Source organism: Schistocerca gregaria, chromosome 2 (assembly GCF_023897955.1).
Source record: "Schistocerca gregaria isolate iqSchGreg1 chromosome 2, iqSchGreg1.2, whole genome shotgun sequence".
NCBI classification, from domain to species: domain Eukaryota; kingdom Metazoa; phylum Arthropoda; class Insecta; order Orthoptera; family Acrididae; genus Schistocerca; species Schistocerca gregaria.
Window position 1 is genome coordinate 1039313465 of NC_064921.1, and position 19529 is coordinate 1039332993.

Below are 19529 nucleotides of genomic sequence, written 5' to 3' on the forward strand. Positions count from 1 at the left end.
TACGTTATAGTGATGCAACGCTACGTCATTGTGACGTAAATAACCTAAATCGACTACATGAGTATGTGTAACAATCTTTGCAGCTGTACCACATAGGTTGCACCGTTTCTACACATGTATTTACATTTAGCTTCCACGTTACCATGCAATCTCTATGGTACAACTGCAAAGATTGATATACATACTCATGAAGTCAATTTAGTTTATTTACGCCAAGATGACATAGTGTTACGTCACTGTGACTTGCGAAGTATGTATGTAGATGTAGATAATGTGAAAACTAAATGTAAATAGATATGTACAAATGAAGTGACAGCAGTTGTGTGGTATACTCATTCCTGTTGAATTACTTATTAAGCTGTAATCTCAACAATCTTTGATGTTATTGTGTGCTTCTTCATGTAGTGAATGCCTAAACAAAAAAAACAACAACAAAAAATCCGATTAATCGTGCATAAATCACATGGATAGAGAGAAATGACATGCAAGTTACATTTACCAGCATTTTAAGCAACTGAAAGCAGTGAGTGCTGTTGCCATTTTCAGCAATATGGAAATAGCTATAGCAATCATGCCAATCATATAAAAATACAAAACACTTTAATTTCTCCCTATTTCATGTTTCTGTCCACATGATTTATGCACATTAATCGGATTTTTTTTTTTTTTTTTAAATGAATACTCGCATTTTTTTTACTTTCATTGTGGTTATGGTCCCTTCATTCAGCTATTTGTTACATTCATGAAACACACAGTAACATCCCAAATTCTTGGGGTTAGAGCTTAACAATTAATTATTTCATGTTTCTGTCAACACAATCGTGCACTATTCATGGGATTTTTTAAAAATGACTATAAGATTTTTTTGGCTTTCGTTATGTTCATGAAATACCCAATAACATCCCAAATTCTTTGGATTACAGCTTAATAATTAAGTATTTCACATTTCTATCCACATGATTTATGGACAATACATTGGATTTAAAAAAATGGTTGCAAGTATTTCTTTTTTTACTTTCATTTTGGTTCCTTCGTTCAGACATTCATTATGTTCAAGAAACACACAATAACATCCAAAATTGTTGGGATTCCAGCATAATAACTAATTCAACTGGGCTGCTGTAACTTTTCACATTACTGTGCAATCTCTGCGGTACAACTGCAAAGATTGAAATACGTACTCGTGAAGTCGTCAGAGACAGCAAAGGACCTGGAAGAGCAGCTGAATGGAATGGACAGTGTCTTGAAAGGAGGATATAAGATGAACATCAACAAAAGCAAAACGAGGATAATGGAATGTAGTCAAATTAAGTCAGGTGATGCTGAGGGAATTAGATTAGAAAATGAGACACTTAAAGTAGTAAAGGAATTTTGCTATTTGGGGAGCAAACACCACATCATCTTCTGTTTTTTACAATGACATATTTTTGCAGTTGCATTCAGTGGTATATGTGAATACTGTCTGGCAAATGTGTTGGTGACAGAATTTGTAGTAAAGAAGTAATAAATTGAGAGGTCATGTGTGATGCAGCAATTTTCTTGCATGAGCAGTGACAATGTCATAAGTGATAATCTTTTTTCTCTTTCATCATTTTGTAGGGGTGGAGGGGAAGGAGTGGGCGGGGTGTCAGCAAGCAAAGGTCTCATAACGTTTTGAAATTACATGTAAATTTGGTTGCAAGTCACCAAGTGCTTCCAATCAAAAATACTGGATGAATATAGCCTGGCTATTTGTGTATTGTGAGCTACATGATATTTTAACCCCTACCCTTGGAGAGAAAGGTGGAGTGGTGGTTCTTTTCAGATGGTAAGTGATATACAGTGTGTACCAAGTTTGGATGAAATTGATCAGCAGGAGGAAACATAGAACAGACCGACATACTCCCATCCTTATAATACGTACAGATTCAAATATTAGAGGCAGTGGCCACCATTGATATATCAGAGAAAGCATTTTGTAAGGCATTTAGTGTTAGTTGGTGTTTTTGCTGAATTTTTATTTTATTTATTTTTTGTTTATTTTCTAGCATGAAAGAATTATTGGATACATATACATCATCTCCTGGTGATGAGGGTGTGTATCCGTACCCGCAACCGGACATTTTAAATAAAGAAATATTTGAGCTTTATGGTAGATACTTACCGAAACCTGCTGAAAACAGTGGCTGGAGAATCAAGTAAGTATTGTGAAGTGCTGAACAGCAGTATTTTTACAGAAAAGAATGTAAAATATTGGTATAATACTCTAGTAGAGTTCAATCTATAAGTACCTCATTCTCATTGGGATGTTACAGCAGAAACTTCGAACCATACAGCCTCGTTTCCTAGTGCAGGAAGTCTTAGTATAGCACAAGGAATAGGAAATCAGCATTAAAAATAATGTTTCCATGATATTCCAGTGTAAAATCAGAAACGGAAAACATTTGATTCATCATAAGTGCTTGAAGTGACATTCCATTATGTATTATGATGACCTCATTGTTATGAGGGGCATTCAATAAGTAATGCAACACATTATTTTCTGAAAGTAGGTAGGTTTCCTTCAGGATTCGAGTGCACCATATTATTCTCCACTCTTTGGCTGCAAAGCCAAATTTTTGAACATAATCTCTGTCTAATGCGATGGCCTTATGCCACCTTACTGAGGGGACCTGTATGCTCACATGGCGTCATTTTACTGGTTGATGCCAGAGACAATGGCTTGCTTCCCATCGTACATATACTGTTTCCCGTGGAGAGCACCTTTCATTGGTTCAAACATATGGAAATCAGAAGGTGTGTGATCCAGATTATAGGATGGGTGAGGAAGAACAGTCCAATGAAGTTTTATGAGCTCCTCTCTGGTGCGTAGACTTATCTGAGGCCCCATGTGGTCATGGAAAAGGAGAAGTTTGTTTGAATTTTTGTGGTGATAACCACACAGAAGTCATTTCGTCAGTTTTATGAGGGTAGCACTGTACCCTTCAGAGTTGATCATTGCACTATGATGGGACATCAAACAGAATAACTGCTTCAGAGTCTCAGAAGACTGTCACCATGACTTTTCATGCCGAGGATTCAGCTTTGAACTTTTTCTTTGGAGGAGAGATGGTGTGACACCACTCTGTGGATATCCATTTTGTTTCTGGTTTGAAGTGATGAACCTATGTTTCATCACCTGTAATGATTTTCATCAAAAAATTGTCATTAATAGCCTCATAACCTGAAGCATTTATTTACAGGTGTTCCTTCATTGTTCTTTATGGTTTTCTGGGGGGTGATGAGAAATGCAGTGGACATATGCTTTTACGTACCACAACTGGTGCTATCAGCACTACCAACAGAGACATCCAATTGTGCAGCAAGATGTTTAATTGTGACCCATTGATTAGATTAGATTAGATTAGAATGAGAGTGCTCATAAGTTCCAGGAGTAATAGGTTTCTGTGGCCAGCCACCACCTGGGAGGTCAGACAGGTTTGCACGACATTGGTGCAATGATGACAGGCACCCCTCCCAATGGCTCACCATGCTTTCGTTCACTGCCAAGTCTCCATAAACATTCTGCAAGCCTCTAAATGTCTGTAATACTCTGATTTTTCACTAAAAGAGACTCGGTGCTTCAACTTTTGTTTTCCTGTCATCATCAGTTCCATTCAATATTACAGTATGTTGATTATTTTTACTTTTGGGCCATCTAACAACAACTGATTGAAATGTGATTTTCATGCCGTACATGTTTCACTTTTATTCTCTGCAAGGCATCTTCAGTGGCAGGTTTCATCAATGTTGTTCTACATATTGTGCTTTTGTTCCATTTGTGGCACTGTTCCTACACTGTGAAGTCTGAAAAACAAAATTTCAAATGGTAATTATAAGAAGGAGAATAGTGCCAAAAATGGAGTAAAAACACAGCATGTGGTACAACATTGATGAAACCTGCCACTGAAGGTACCTTGCAAAGAATAAAGAAAAAAGGTGTATAGCATTGAAATTGTTTTATTCAGTGGTAATGAGACAGTCCAAAAGCAAAAATTATCAACACAGTATAAAATCAATGATAGTTGTCTACTTGGAGCACACCTCTGTTACAAACGGCATTTTGAGGCTACGTGTGGAGCCACCGCCTATCGGAACTTCATGAAACTATAGGGCTGAAGCAGGATTATTCCAAAATGCCCAACAACAAATTCTGGATTTTTTCCACCAAAATGGGCAAAGAAAAGAAAGTTGTTGCACTGCTTATGAGAGGACCCTTGTAAATGTAACTTGATATCTGTGACTGAAACCAACAACAGTAAAATGGTGAAAATGATTGTGTCTTAAATGTGACCAGAAATAATTTTATCATGTGTGGTAGTAGTGTAAATAATTTTTTGGGTATTTTTCTGATTTTGACAAATGATATGTTTCTCTTCATCTAACTTGTCTGATTCCATTTTTACATACAATATTGCAATAATAGACCTAACTGTAATTTCTACCTGTTGTAAGCAATGATCTTATGTATACTCCACCTTTATGTTTCTGTCTAGTTTATTAAATGATAATATAATAATGTACGGAAATTCTGGTTGTGAATTACAAATTATTGAGGAATAAGGGATATGATTGACCAAAAGGCGGAAGCTCTATGTTTTTGATAGGTACACAAACAACAGGTATAGAGCTTGGCTAGCTTTCAGAGTGCAATTCCTTTTTCAAGTTTGTGTGAGAAACATGCACACAAACACATACACACTCACTCACTCACATTCATGCCGGTCTCCCTACATTGTGCTCAACCAACTTCCAAATCTTTCCTGGCCCAAGATGAATGTTCTGGGGTGAGGTGGTGTTGAGTGGGCTGAGGGATGGAAAGAGGCAGAAGGCAGGACAGGGGTTGGGGAAAGTGGCTTGTGGAAGAGTGGGGAGGCACCGTGTGCGCGCGTGCGCACACACACACACCCACACACACACACGAACACACTCTCTCTCTCTCTCCCTCTCTCTCTCTCTCCCTCTCTCTCTCTCTCTCTCTCTCTCTCTCTCTCTCTCTCTCTCTCTCTCTCTCTCTCTCTCTGTTGGGTGAGCTCCCACCTGCGCAGCTCAGAAAAGATGGTGGTCATGGGGAGGATTCAGATGGCATCCATTGTGAAGCAGCCATTGAAATTTCACATGTTGTGCTTTGCTGCATGTTGTGCCACTGAGTGGCCCACCTTGGTTTTGGCAACAGTTTTGCGGTGGCAATTCATTCTAGTTGACATCTGGTTGGTTGTCATACCAACGTAAAACGCTGTGCAGTCAATGCAGCAAAGCTAGCATATAACATGACTCCTTTCACAGGTGGTTCTGCCTCTGTTGGGGTAGGATAAGCCTATGACAGGACTGGAGTAGCTAATACTGTGTGGGTGGATTGCACAGGTCTTGCGTCTCGGTCTTCCACAGTTGTGTGATATCTGGGGCAGAGGACTTTTTGTTTTGGTTTTCGGGCGCAAAACTGCTATGGTCATTAGCGCTTGGGCAGAGGACTGGGGGAGGGGGTGGCATAGGGTTGCTCTAGGACATTTTGGGAGTTGGCTGGGCAGTGGAACACCACTTTGGGAGTGGTTGGTAGTATTTTGGATAGGATGTGCTATTTCAGGCCATGATGATAGATAATCAAAGCCATGACAAAGGATGTGTTTCAGTCATTCCAGTTCAGAGTGTTATTGGATGACAAGGAGGGTGCTTCTTGTGATTGGTTCTTGGAATGCATTTGAGGATCAGATGTGTGGGAGGATCTGACACAGGAGATATGTTTGTGAATTAGGTTAGAGGTGTTTGCAAAGGTCTTTCTGAGGCTTTCAGCATATTGGGTAAGGAAGTTATCATCGCTGCAGATGCAGCTACCATGGGTGGCCAGGCTGTATTAGAGGGATTTCTTGGTGCGGAGGGTACTGTTGGTGATTGGTGAGTTTGATGTGGAGCAATGTGTGGATGGAGTAATCTGACTGGATGAGATCAAGATCTAGCAAGGTGCCGCCAGGTGAAGTGGATGGTAGAGAAAATGTTGAGGTTGTGGGGTAATGAGGATAAGATGTCCTTCTCTGGGTCCATATTATAAAGATGTTATCAATAAACCTGAACCAGACCAGCAGTTTGGTGTTTTGGGAAGCTAGAAATGTTTCCTCTAGTAGACCATGAAGATGGCATAGGAGGGTGTTGTTGGTGTCCATGGCTGCGCTACAAATTTTTTTGCATACCTTCCAACATAACCTCCAATCCCTGCTGAAATCCTTAGGCCCTTCCCAGAACCTCTCCCCGGATGCCATCTCCCTACTTACCCCAACAACAGCCTACATCCCACCTTCTACCTGCTTCCCAAAATCCACAAACCTAACAAACCTAGGCCCCCTATTGGGCCTGATTACAGTGCCCCCATTGAAAGAATGTCAGTCCTTGTCGATAAACATTTCCAAGCATTGGTCTTAAACCTAGCCTTCCACATTAAAGATACCAACCACTTCCTCAACCAGCTCTCCACCATCCCCACACCCTTACCTCCCAGTTTCGTGCTCACCTCTGTTGATGCAAAATCCCTATACACCATCCTTAATGCCCATTGCCTTGCTGTGATTGAATACTACCTCTCCCAATGTCCCGTGGATTCCAAACCCACCACTTCATTCCTCGTACACCTGACCGACTACATCCTAACGCATAACTACTTCACCTTTGAGGGGAAAGTATACAAATAAATTCATGGTGCAGCCATGGGCACTCACATGGCACCCTCCTATGCCAACCTTTTCATGGGCCATGAAGAGGAAACATTCCTAGCTAGCTTCCCAAAATCCCAAACTCATGGTCTGGTGACACCTTTATAATCTGGACCCAAGGCCAGCACACCTTATCCTCATTCCTCCACAACCTCAACACCTTCTCTCCCATCCACTTCAGCTGGTCCTCCTCTACCAATCGTACCACCTTCCTAGATGTCGATCTCCTCCTCGCAGATGACTCCATCCACACCTTGGCCAACATTAGACCCACCAATCACCAACAATATCTGCACTTTGACAGCTGGAACCCCTTCCACACCAAAAAAATCCTTCCCACACAGCCTGGCTAACCATCATTGATGCATATGAGTGATGAAAACTCCCTCACCCAGTGTGCTGAAAGCCTCACGAAGGCCTTTGAAGACAGACAATACCCTCCAGAAATAACTCACAAGCAGATCTCCCATGCCATATCCTCACAAACACCTGATCCTCACATCCATCCCAAGAACCAACCACAAAGAAGCTGCCCCCCCCCCCCCCCCCCCCGGTCACTCCATATCACCTGGGACTGGAACAACTGATCCATGTTCTTTGTCAGGGGTTTAATTATCTATCATCATGCCCTGAAATGAGGAGCGTCCTACCCAAGATACTTCTATCCCCTCCCAAAGTGTTGTTCTGCTGCCCACACTACCTCGACAGCATCCTAGTCCATCCCTGTGCCACTCCCAACCCCAGTCCCCTGCCACAGGGATTGTACCCTTGTGGAAGACCCAGATGCAAGACCTGCCCAATCCACCCACCCAGCACCTCCTACTCCAGTCCCGACATAGACTTATCCCACTCCATCAGAAGCTGGGCCACCTGTTAAAGCCCCCCCTGCGGGTTCGGGGGTTAGAAAAGGCCCGCGGTATTCCTGCCTGTCATAAGAGGCGACTAAAAAGAGTCTCAAACTTTTCGGACTTATGTGATGCTCCCCTCTTGGGTTTGACCTCCAATTTTTCCAAATTTCCATTGTTAGTGCGTGCCATTTGGGGAAGGACACCTTATGTGGTGTTTTTCTATTGGTCCATCATGCACGACCATCTTGCATCCTACCTATTGTCGTGTGGCGGGATTTACATCCAACTTCTTCTGGGTTGCCTCTTTCTCATCTGGTGCGCAATCCCCTTCTTAGCGCCCACGACAACTGTGGACCCTTTCAACACCTAAAATCTAGGACGGTAGCCAGTCCGTTGTGGTGGGGTCGTCATGTACCCTCTTGGTGGTAGCGCCTGACCACGCAGGGATCGCACTACAGATGCCAGAGCTGTTTCCTCCCCATGCATGCCAAGGAGTATGTGTCCATCTTGTCTGGGGCACGGGGACTCTGGGCAACGGGATATCGGCCAGGTACCCGTTGCTTTGGCTGGGTGGCGCCCTTGGGGAGAGCCCTCGTTCGGAGTAGGTGGCATCTGGGCGGATGTGGCACAATGAAGCGCAATAAATCACACCAAGCTGGTGGTCGCACGGCCACCAGCGTCTCTAAGCGAGGCAGAGTTGACTTTGATGCTGCGCAATATGACCCTCAGTCGTTCCGCTCATTGGCTGCGCCGTGGGAGGGACGCAGATCTAGTGCCAAGCCGGAGCCTTACGTACCACAATACCTTGTCTGCAGCAGGACTGATGGTGACTCCTTTCTTACGACAAAGCCTCTGTTTTTTGTGGAACACCTGGAGGGTAAGTTTGGGGAAGTGGCGGGGTTGTCTAAAATGAGGAATGGGTCCATCCTCCTCAAGACGTCTTCCCCAGCCCAGTCAGGAGCGTTGCTCTTGTGTGATAAGCTGGGAGACGTCCCTGTTACCATCACTCCCCACAGTAGCTTAAATATGATCCAGGGGATTATTTACCATCGTGACCTATTGTTACAATCTGACGACGAGCTGAGAGCTGACTTGGAACGACGTGGTGTGCATTTTGTCCATCGTGTACATAGAGGACCCAAGACTAACAGGGTGGCCACCGGTGCCTTTATATTGGCCTTCGAGGGTGCTGTATTGCCTGAGAAGGTCAAGGTAATGGTTTACCATTGTGACGTCAAGCCATACGTCCCTCCCCCGATGTGGTGCTTCCAGTACTGGAAGTTTGGGCATATGTCCTCCCATTGCCCATCCAGCGCCACATGTCGAGATTGCAGACACCCCTCTCATCCCGATTCTCCATGTGCGCCTCCACCTGTTTGTGTCAACTGTGGGGAACACCACTCTCGGTGCTCGCCGGACTGCCCCGTTCTTCATAAGGAACGGAAGATAATGGAATTTAAGACCCTGGACCGGCTTACTTATTGCGAGGCAAAACTGAAATTCGAAAGGTTGTATCCTGTCCCACTTCGAACATCTTACGCTGCAGCCACGTTATCGTCGCCCTCACGGGCGGCAGTTGTCGCCTCATCTGTGCCGCCTTCAGTGGGCCCTCGGGGCCGTACATCTCTGTCTGCCCCCTTAGTGTCTGGGGGCAAGCCTTCCTCTGTTGCCCCCTTAGCAGTTGGTGGCAAACCCTCTTCTGTCACTCCCCCGTGCATGCTTCGGGAGTGACATCTGCTCAAAAACCGGGGGGCTTAATCCCTCCCCCTCGCCCTCCTTCTCTGCCGGCGTTGCCTCTGCCAGTTCCTCTCTCGCGGAAGGGGTCCCTCGGGGCCCTCCCTTCCTCCGTTTCTTCTCCTACCCAGCCGGATGTCAGCCAGTGGCTGAAGGTTCCGCCACCTACTGGTCGTAGGGCTTCTGCGTCGTCGTCAGCAGCCTCCGATGCTCCTTCAGAGAAGCTGTCCCAGCCCTCTAACCCAAAGGACAGACGCGAGAAGAAGGAACGGAATGTGTCCAAGAAGAAGGACGTTCCGGCGGTTTCAGCACTGCCTGCTGTACATAGTTCTGGCTCTGGGGATGAGATGGAGATCCTCGCCTCTGCCGCGGATCTCGCCCTGACGGAACCCTCGGGGGCCTTTCCTATGGACGCAGCTGACTCTCGCCCGGTGGTGGCCGTTGGTTCTGAGGCGCCGTCTGCCTCCTAGTCGCCTTCATGCCCTCCCAGTCCCTTCCTGCTTCCATTCTCCAGTGGAATTGCGGCGGTTATTTCCGCCAGATGCTTCTGGGCGTTTCCCTGTTCTCTGCATTGCTCTTCAGGAAACTTGGTTTCCAGCAATGCGGACCCCCGCCCTTCGCAGTTATCGAGGATACTATAAGAACTGCACTGCCTGTCAACGAGCGTCAGGTGGAGTTTGCCTCTTTGTTCACCACTCAGTCTGTAGCTCGCCAGTACCCCTTCTGACGCCTTTAGAGGCAGTCGCTGTCAGGATTCAGCTCTCGCCGGCTATTACTGTTTGCTCTGTTTACTTTCCTCTGGATGGGGAGCTCCCCCGACATGTCTTGGCTGCGCTGCTGGCTCAACTCCCGCTACCATTGCTGCTTCTGGGCGATTTCAATGCCCACAACCCTCTATGGGGTGGGACTGTCTCCGATGACCGCAGTCGTGCCTTGGAGCATGTGTTGGCTCAGCTCGACCTTAGCCTCTTGAACACCGGTGCTCCCACGCATTTCAGTGTGGCCCATGGCTCGTTCTCGGCCATCGATCTCTTTCTTTGCACCCCGGACTTGTCCCATCCCTCCACTGGAGAGTGCATCCTGACCTGTGTGGTAGTGACCATTTTCCCATCTATTTGTCACGGCCCCAGTGTCATTCTTCTGGGCGCCTGCCCTGCTGGGCTCTCAACAGGGCTGACTGGCCGGCTTTTACTTCCACTGCCACCATTGCTTCTCCTCCACAGGGTGACATTGAGGAGGTGGTCCGTGTCTTGACCACTTCTGCGGCCGAGGCTGCCATCCCCCGAACTTCTGGACTCACTCGGAGGAAGGCTATCCCCTTGTGGTCGCCGGAGATTGCTGAGGCTATTCGCGACCGTAGGTGGGCTCTCCAGCATCACTGGCGGCACCCGTCTCTGGAGACCCTCATCGCCTTTAAGAGGCTCCGTGCCTTGACCCGTCGTCTTATTGCACGGTGTAAGCAGGAGCGGTGGGAGAGGTATGTCTCATCCTTGGGCTCCCGTGTCTCCCCCTCACTCGTGTGGTCCCACATCTGGCGGATTTATGGATACCAGACCACTGTGGGTGTCCCTGGAATCTCCCTGGACGGCGCTGTCTGCACGGACGCTGCCGCCATTGCTGACCACCTTGCCGCGCACTTTGCTACGAGCTCTGCGACTGCAACTTACCCCCCCCTCCCCCCGCCTTTTGCTCTCTAAAGGAGTGCACCAAGTAGACACCGTTATCATTCCGCACGCGTCGTTCTGAAAAATACAATGCTCTTTTCAGCGAGAGGGAATTCCTCACTGCCCTCGCCGATTGCCCTGATACAGCACCAGGACCGGACTGCATCCACGCGCAGATGCTGAAGCATCTCTCCAGGGACTGCCAGAGACATATCCTCACCATCTTTAACCGCATTTGGAGCGAGGGCGTGTTCCCGTCACAATGGCGAGAGGGTGTTATTGTCCCCATCTTGAAGCCCAGTGCGGATCCTCTGGCGGTGGACAGCTATCGTCCCATTACCCTCACCAACGTGTTGTGCAAATTGCTCGAACGTATGGTGGGGTGGCGTTTGTGTTGGGCCCTTGAGTTGCGTGATCTCCTCGCTCCATCCCAGGTTGGCTTCCGTCAGGGCCGGTCTGCTGCGGACAATTTGGTGCGGCTGGAATCTGCTATCCGTATTGCCTTTGCCTGCCATCAGCATCTCGTTGCTGTATTTTTTGATCTGCGGAAGGCATATGACACCACATGGAGGCATCACATCCTTGCTACGTTGCATGAGTGGGGTCTTCGTGGTCAGCTCCCAGCTTTTCTTCAAAACTTTTTATTGCGCCGCTCTTTCCGGGTGCAAGTCGGTGCTGCCTCTAGTTCATCTTATATACAGGAAAATGGGGTCCCGCAGGGCTCGGTGTTGAGCATTTCCTTATTTCTAGTGGCCATTAATGGTCTGGCTGCAGCCGTGGGGTCGTAGGTGTCTCCTTCTTTGTATGCCGACGACTTCTGCATCTCATTTAGCTCGACGACTATGGGAGTCGTCGAACGCAGGCTGCAAGTAGCCGTTCGCAAGGCAGCATCATGGGCTCTGACTCATGGTTTTCAGTCCTCTGCACGAGTTATGCGCTTCTGCAGGCATCGGACGCTCCACCCTCATCCTGAACTTTACCTCGACGGCCACCTACTTGAAGTAGTGGACACTAGCTGCTTCTTAGGACTCGTCTTTGATGCCCGGCTCACATGGGTTCCTCTTATTACTCAGCTGAAGCAAAAGTGCTGGCGGCACCTCAACGTCCTCCGCTGCCTGAGCCACGCGTCTTGGGGTGCAGATCGCTGCACACTGTTGCGATTGTACAGAGCCCTTGTGCAGTCCAGGCTTGATTATGGGAGCCTGGCCTATGGGTCTGCATCACCCTCAGTGTTGACGTTGTTGGACCCCATACACCACTCTGGGGTTCGGCTTGCAACTGGCGCTTTCCGTACGAGCCCCGTGGATAGTCTGCTGGTGGAGGCCGGGGTTCCCCCGCTGCGGATTCGCCACCATCGACTGCTCGCCGACTATGCTGTCCACTTGCATTGCTCGCCGGGCCATCCAAATCATCGCCTGCTTTTCCCTGCCATGGTCCTCCCTCAGCCTGAACGGCGACCTAAGTCTGGGCTTTCCATTGCTGTCCGCGTCCAGTCCCTGCTGTCGGAACTGGGGCATTCCCTCTTCTGCATCCTTTCTGGGTCCGTGCACCCATGCCTCCCTGGTGTATGCCCCGTCCATCCGTCTGGACTTGGCACGGGAACCCAAGGACTCAGTTCCGCCTGTGGCCCTCCGTCGCCGTTTTCTTGCGCTCCTCGCCTCATTTTCAGGCTGTGAGCCTGTCTACACTGATGGTTTCCTGGTAGATGGTCATACTGCCTACGCTTTTGCTCACGCTGCCCATGTTGAACAGCGCTCCTTGCCAGCTGGCTGCAGTATTTTTACTGCAGAGCTGGTGGCCATATTGCGCGCTCTTGAGCATATGCGTTCCTGCTCAGGTACGTCCATCGTCATCTGCAGTGACTCCCTGAGCAGCCTCCAGGCTATCGACCACTGCTATACCTCTTCTCCTCTGGTATCCTTTATTCAGGAGTCTGTTTTTGCCATTACCTACTCTGGTCGTTCGGTGGTCTTGTGTTGTGTGCGTGCGCGTGTTGTGTGCGTGTGCATGTGCGTATGTGTGTGCATGCATCATCTCCTGCCACAATATCCCTGTCCAATTTGTGATTTGTGTCCCCACATCAGCTAGTTGTGTGATGTTATCTCAAGCCCTAGTCTATGAAATTGCATTCCCAGCCGTCTGCCACCTGCCTCCTCTACCTGCACTCCTAGCCAGTGTATTGATGTCTCCCCACTCTCCCATGAGCTGCTAAATGTTAACCCCCAACCCCATTCCTGCCTCCTGCCTCCTGCCTCTCTCTCTCTCTCCATCCCTCACCCCACCCTAGTCCACCCCACTCCATCCCACACCCCCATTTCACTCCAGTACACTCACAGTGGGCCAGGAAAGAGCTGGAAGTCGACTGAACACAATTTAGGGAGACACTGCCCACTGTTGTGTGTGTGTGTGTGTGTGTGTGTGTGTGTGTGTGTGTGTGTGTGTGTGTGTGTTTGGGAGGCGGGGGGACATAAATTCATAATTTTTATGTGGTAACAATAACAAATATATTGCATCCAAATATATTCCCATTTGACAGGTATGTCACACTCTTACTTTCCTAAAATTGTACTATCTGTAAATCTTTTACCATATTTGCAACACTTGAGGTATATGGAATTCAAAGTAATACCTTCCTGCATTCATTTATGACATTGTTTGTGCAATAAATGTAAAGGTTTTGGCATAAATAGACAAAAATGCCCATTACTGTATTATTAAATGATTAAAAAACAATCATTGGAAGCAGTCACATCCATAATATATGTAACAGTATGCATACAAAGCAATTTAAAGTGGTACAGCCACATAAAACTAATTGCAGGTAAGGCAATGTCAGACTGACATTTACCGGAAGAATACTCAGGAAATGCAGTCCGCTAACAAAGGAGGTTGATAACTATACACTTGTTCGAACAATACTCGAATATTGCTTATCAGTCTCAGATCTGTACTACCAGAGAGGACTGTGAGAAGAAATACAGAAGATCCAAAGAAGAGCAATGACTTTTTTGTGGGCTTATTTAGAAAGTAGGAAAGCATCACACAGGTGCTCAGCCAAACCAAGTGGCAGACACTGCAAGAGAGGCATTTACCATCACACTGTGGTTTCCTGTTAAAATTCTGAGAGAATACATTCCTAGAAGAGTCAGTCAGTATATTGCTTCCTTGTACACATATCTTGCAATAGGACCATGTAGATAAAATTAGAGAGATTCGAGATCACATGGATGATTGCTAGCAGTCATTCTTCCCATAAACCATCTCCAACTGGACCAGGAAAAATGAAAGTGACAGTGGTACAAAAAGTCCTCTCTACCACACAGTGGAAGAGGGCTTGTAGAGTATGGATGTAGGCGTAAATTTTCAGTCCACTCCTATTTGTCAGAAAATGACTTCAGCTGCAAGGTTCAGAACCCATCACTTCTGAAAATTTGTGAAACAGTGCCTCTTCAGTTAGGTTTTTATCAGTGGGAATAGGTTGAAATCAGCATATGCAAGATTGAGAAGCTTGGATGGGTGATCCAGTGTTACATTCTTGGCAAAGTAAAATTAAATTGCTATGCAAGTACATTGTGAAGCAGAAACACCAGTTTATTCTCTAACCATATTTATGTACTTTGTTACCTTAACACTTTGTAAGCTGTGGACAATGGCTGCATAAAGTTCCATTGTCACAATTTAAACCTCTGAGTTTAATCCATAGTTGAAGACGTGTTTAGCAGATTTACATTTTGTCCACAGTTGTATGACAAATAACAGTTTTAAATGGCAATCATGATCTTGTGATCAGCCATTTCAGTGGGATTGCTTGCTGTTGACATGCAAGCTTCCCTCTGGTCAAGGGACAAAATTCTGGAAAAGATGTACCGTATTTACTCGAATCTAAGCCGCACCTGAAAAATGAGAGTCGAAATACAGGGAAAAAAATTCCCGATTCTAAGCCGCACCTGAAATTTGAGACTCGAAATTGAAGGGAGAGAATAGTTTTAGGCCGCACCTCTAAATCGAAACAAAGTTGGTCCATTGTAATGTGAGAGACAATTTAGGTCGAATGAATGACGATACAGCTACAGTAGTTTGGTGCGAGTCGTAAGCTTAGCAGTTAAGCTTTACCAGGTAGCCATTGCTATGCATCAAGCGCTCCGTCCGATTTTCCTTTTTCACGTGATTCGTCTGGTATGAATCGATTGCTTATTTTGCTTTGATCTGATAAGTGCTGTTTTCTTTGTTATAGGTGTTTACGTCACTCGAAGTTGAAAATGCATTACTGTACTGTGTCATGCATTGTTTGTCGCATTCTGATAGTGCGTGTTTACGGCCTGTCGCCGCTCTCGGCCTTGGCTTGCTTTTGTGCGCGCTACAGCCGCTTACAGTTAAAAGAGAGAGAGAGAGAGAGAGAGAGAGAGGGAGGGAGGAATCGTCGCATTAGCGAAACAATGGCAAGAGACTGCTATTTGTTGTTACTTACACTGCTGCTTTCTTTGATAATGATCAACAAGAACCAAATAATAGACTGCGTATGATAGAACATGTTCTGAACGAGAGTTAGGCGAAAATTGTTCTCCTTTAGAAAATCTTTGCGGCCGCTTCTTTAGTACACCAAATTCTGCACAGAAATTAGTCATATTAGATTTAAAAATCTAGTCAGTTGCCGTGCTTCATTTCTGACTGTATCACTATTAGCCATAAGAACAATACGAATATAAACATGACACGATACGTATATTCTTCCGCGTTTGCTGTTGTCTCACTCTAGTTTCGTAGTTTATTAGGCAGACAGGATTTAAATGAGATAGCAGCAAACACGATGGAATACATGGCAAAATGTTTATATTCGTATTATTCTTATGGTGAAGAGAATACTGTATGTGATTCACATTTCATCAGGTTCCTATTAGCAACCATCTCTCCTCACAGGTAGGAAATAATTCAAAACATACAGTTGGCAATATTGACAAACATCCCAAACAGTCTTGCTATTCGGATTTTCGTAGTACATTGAAATTCTGCTACGTTCGAAGATGAACAATACGGAATTGGTATTTACTTCGTTGGATAATGTATGAAAATGCAGTGGTCGAAACTTGGGGCGGAGAAAAAAAGCTCGTCTTCCTCTCTCCCTCTCTCTCTCTCTCTCTCTCTCTCTCTCTCTCTCTCTCTCTCTCTTTTTTTTTTTTTTTTTTACTGACGCAGAGGGTTTTGGCGCCAGTATTTATCTTTGTGCCTACAAAGGATGCCTGTGTAGGGCTACATCTATTCGTCGGCAGAAGTTAATTGTGGCGGCACCTACCAACATTTTTCAGAACCTCCGCTTGCGTTGCACTGGATTCTAAGCCGCAGGCGGTTTTTTGGATTACAAAACCCGAAAAAAAAGTGCGGCTTAGATTCGAGTAAATACGGTCATGGAAGCGGCCATGTGTCTATTGTAGAGTCATCTGTAGTGCTTGTGATGTGTTCAGTTAACTAATTTTTACTGTCAGTTCTCTGTGGTTTTTCATTATCTCATTTAAGTAGGTTCTCCAACATCTGCAATGACTCAAAATGTTATTTTCATAAGAATATTTTTAAAAAATCAAATGTTGGCACATTTTGTGTTAATGAGCTTTAAAAATCTGACAATGTAAGAATATTGTCAGTCGCAGTTCCAGTTAATGGTAATTGGGAACTTCTTGTAACCTTTCCCTGGTAGACTTCACTTTTAAAAGTGGACTGGGATTTTTGTGTGCTTATTTCATTTTCATTTATTACAAGAAATATTACAGTATTTTGGGACACTCACACTTGTCAGGGCATAAGACCATTACTTAGAAGAAGGTGCATGTGAATCCCGCCCCAGTCATCCCAGTTCCTGTTTTCTGTGGTTTCTCAAATTCCATCAGTCAATCTGTTCCTTGGCTAGGTCCATGGTAATCCCTTTCTCCCTCCTTGCCTAATTAGCTAATAATGAATCTGTAGCAAGCTCACTGTCCATTTAATGTTAAAACCTTAAATTATTATTATTATTATTATTATTATTATACTGTCATACAGAGCTGTAGACAGTTTCTATTTTTCCATTGTGATAAGTAATTGTAGTGTATCATATGATCATATTCTGGGTTGCTACATACACACTGAATTTTCTTTTACCTTTGATGTTTCAGTCATTATTTATTCCATGTAAATGGAACAATTCTGGAGATAGGAGCAAAGCTCAGAGATCCAGGGACAGAAATGCTGTTGGGATATTTGTCACTATACCCATATGGGAGACGTTACCGATTATAATGTGTTCAAAGTAAGTATGTGCTACAAGATTTTGGTGAACATATATCTGTGCTCTTGCAAGTCACTGAATTTAAGTCTACAGAACCATGTGTCACTTAATGTAGAAATTACTAACAAATATGTATTGATTGGAAAGACAAGTGAGGCATGAATTGAACAAAAAAAAGTGTAGGAAAACAAAAGAAAGTGAAGAAATAATGTAAGCTGCAAGTAAAAGATGTTATTAGAGAGCTTACCACCGAGAACCCAAAAACTTTTATTAATGACGGGTTGCAAATCCAGATATAGATCTTCTTTTGTACCCAATGCTCAAACTATTATTAGTAAAAGCTACTGTGATCCTTACAGTAATTTCATTAATAAGCAATTCAGGATCACTGTGTTCTGATTTCTTTTCTTTATGTCACTACTCAAGAAGAGAGAAAGAGAGAGGGGGAGAGAGAGGTAGAAAAAGATAACTTTTTTAGTGTACAAATTTAATTTTTTTAGAAGCAACTACAGTAGTTTGTTAATTTTAACTAATTAGTCAGTTATTTGTATTTTCTGTTCCAGTGATACAAGACATTTTGAGCCCATGACCAAAGATTTTGAAAGTAGAAGTAATAGGTGACAAGAACTCAAGAGAATAACAATTATCTGTTGTAACTGTAGTGCTTTATCAGTGACCATAAAATTTTATGAATGGAGAATGGATTGTGAAATAAGATGATTGTCATATCTAGTATAATTTGTTCTGTAATATTATTATTGTCTTTTCCCATTATTTTGTTGCTGGTCATGAAATATCAAATTATCAATAGTTCATTTTTGTATGTCTTTAAAATTGTCTCTTAATGGCATTTAAACTGTGTGTGGAAGCAACAGGAAGTCAGGTACAAGAAATTAATGAAAGCGTCCATGTCTTGAGTGTACTGATGTACATATCAGCAAAACATGACATGTTACTGTGACATACATATCAAAAAGTTTGATTTCAATGTAATGGGTAAAAAATGTTGGAGGTATAATTTTATAGAGGATAAGAAGAGAGAAGAATACAGTTATTCTTATATTATAAAATGTAAGCAATTTGTATTATATATTTGTTATTGACAGTGAAGTATATTTTATCTTGGCTTACAGGTTGCATTAAAAAAGTAAAAAAAAAGGAAGTTATTGAGAGATGTTGAGAATCTGAGAAGCTCCCTTGTCACTAGAAAGATAGTGAGAATCATAGCATCTGCAAATCCTGTTTTGTGATACTGCATTGCTACATTTCCTCTTCATTCCTTTGTTCTTTCTCCAAACATTGAGACTTCTTAAAAATATACAAGTTTGTAATGTCCACAACCATTTTTTGTAAAAGAGAACACCACCATTGTGTTCTGTAATGTATTTGCTGCTGCTTGTGTTGCTGTTTGGGACATGTTTTGTAAGAAAAATCACGTCTCAATTAATCATTACATTCTGTAAATAAAAGGTGAGTTAAGGAAATATCTCCAGGAAGAAAGAACCAAATGGATAAAGAGGACCATACTGTACTTATTTTACTTACACAGTTTGAAAATGGGTTACACTAAAATTTTAAAGAGGGTTATGTTCTTTTCTTTCATATTTATTTAGCTGCCTCTTACATTACTTCAAGAGGTCCAGCCCTGGTCTAGGGTAGTGTCTTTGACTGCTAATTAAAACATCCTAGGTACCTTGTTTGAACTGTGTCACTGCTTAAATTTTGAATGAAGGCCCTCAGCAATGACAGTCAAAGACTTCCGGCATAAGAAGTCACGCTCATTCTGCCAATTGCCTTGTCAGACACAACTGAGGATTGATCAGAGTTTTAGGCCACACTCTTGCCTGTGGGGTGGGAAACTGCCCCCTAAAGGCAGAGGAATCAGTAATGATCAACAACATGAGGATGCAGAAGACAGTGGAATCCACTACATTAAAGACACACAATGTGTATCCACAGGACATGTTGCCTGCAACTGAAAAAGTGTCATGGTCGCTCCATTGACAATAAATTCTGGATTGGCCCACTTTTTGGAGGCCCAGGAGGGAACTGACAAGGGGAAGGTGACATGATAAAAATATGGAATAACCAATGACAGGATAACATTCTACAAGTGAGAGCATAGGGTTCAGAAAAGACCCTTTTTTTTATGGCTGGGAGGACAGAAAGAAACCAAGTTTTAAGAGAGGTCAGGACTGAGACAAACGTTCGGTTTGAGAAAGAAACCAAAAAACTTAATTCTAGCTTATTACATCAGCATAAACTGCTATTGAAACCCACGGGAGGGTGTCTGTCCACTGGCCACCAT

General features: G+C 44.3%; 1 protein-coding gene across 2 annotated transcripts in view; it reads left to right on the top strand.

Moving 5' to 3' along the window:
- The window catches only part of LOC126335557 (cytosolic endo-beta-N-acetylglucosaminidase), a 117877-nt gene extending 99494 nt beyond the window's left edge, over positions 1–18383 (top strand). The window contains exons 10-12 of one of the 2 annotated variants that reach the window (XM_049998971.1): positions 2028–2177; positions 17109–17242; positions 17785–18383. In XM_049998971.1, the coding sequence (XP_049854928.1) occupies positions 2028–2177; positions 17109–17232 (274 nt within the window). In that variant the 3' untranslated portion in view covers positions 17233–17242; positions 17785–18383. Of the gene's footprint in view, positions 1–2027; positions 2178–17108; positions 17243–17784 lie in introns of those variants that run through there. The other variant, XM_049998972.1, reaches the window with a different exon arrangement.
- Positions 18384–19529: the final 1146 nt, after the last annotated feature.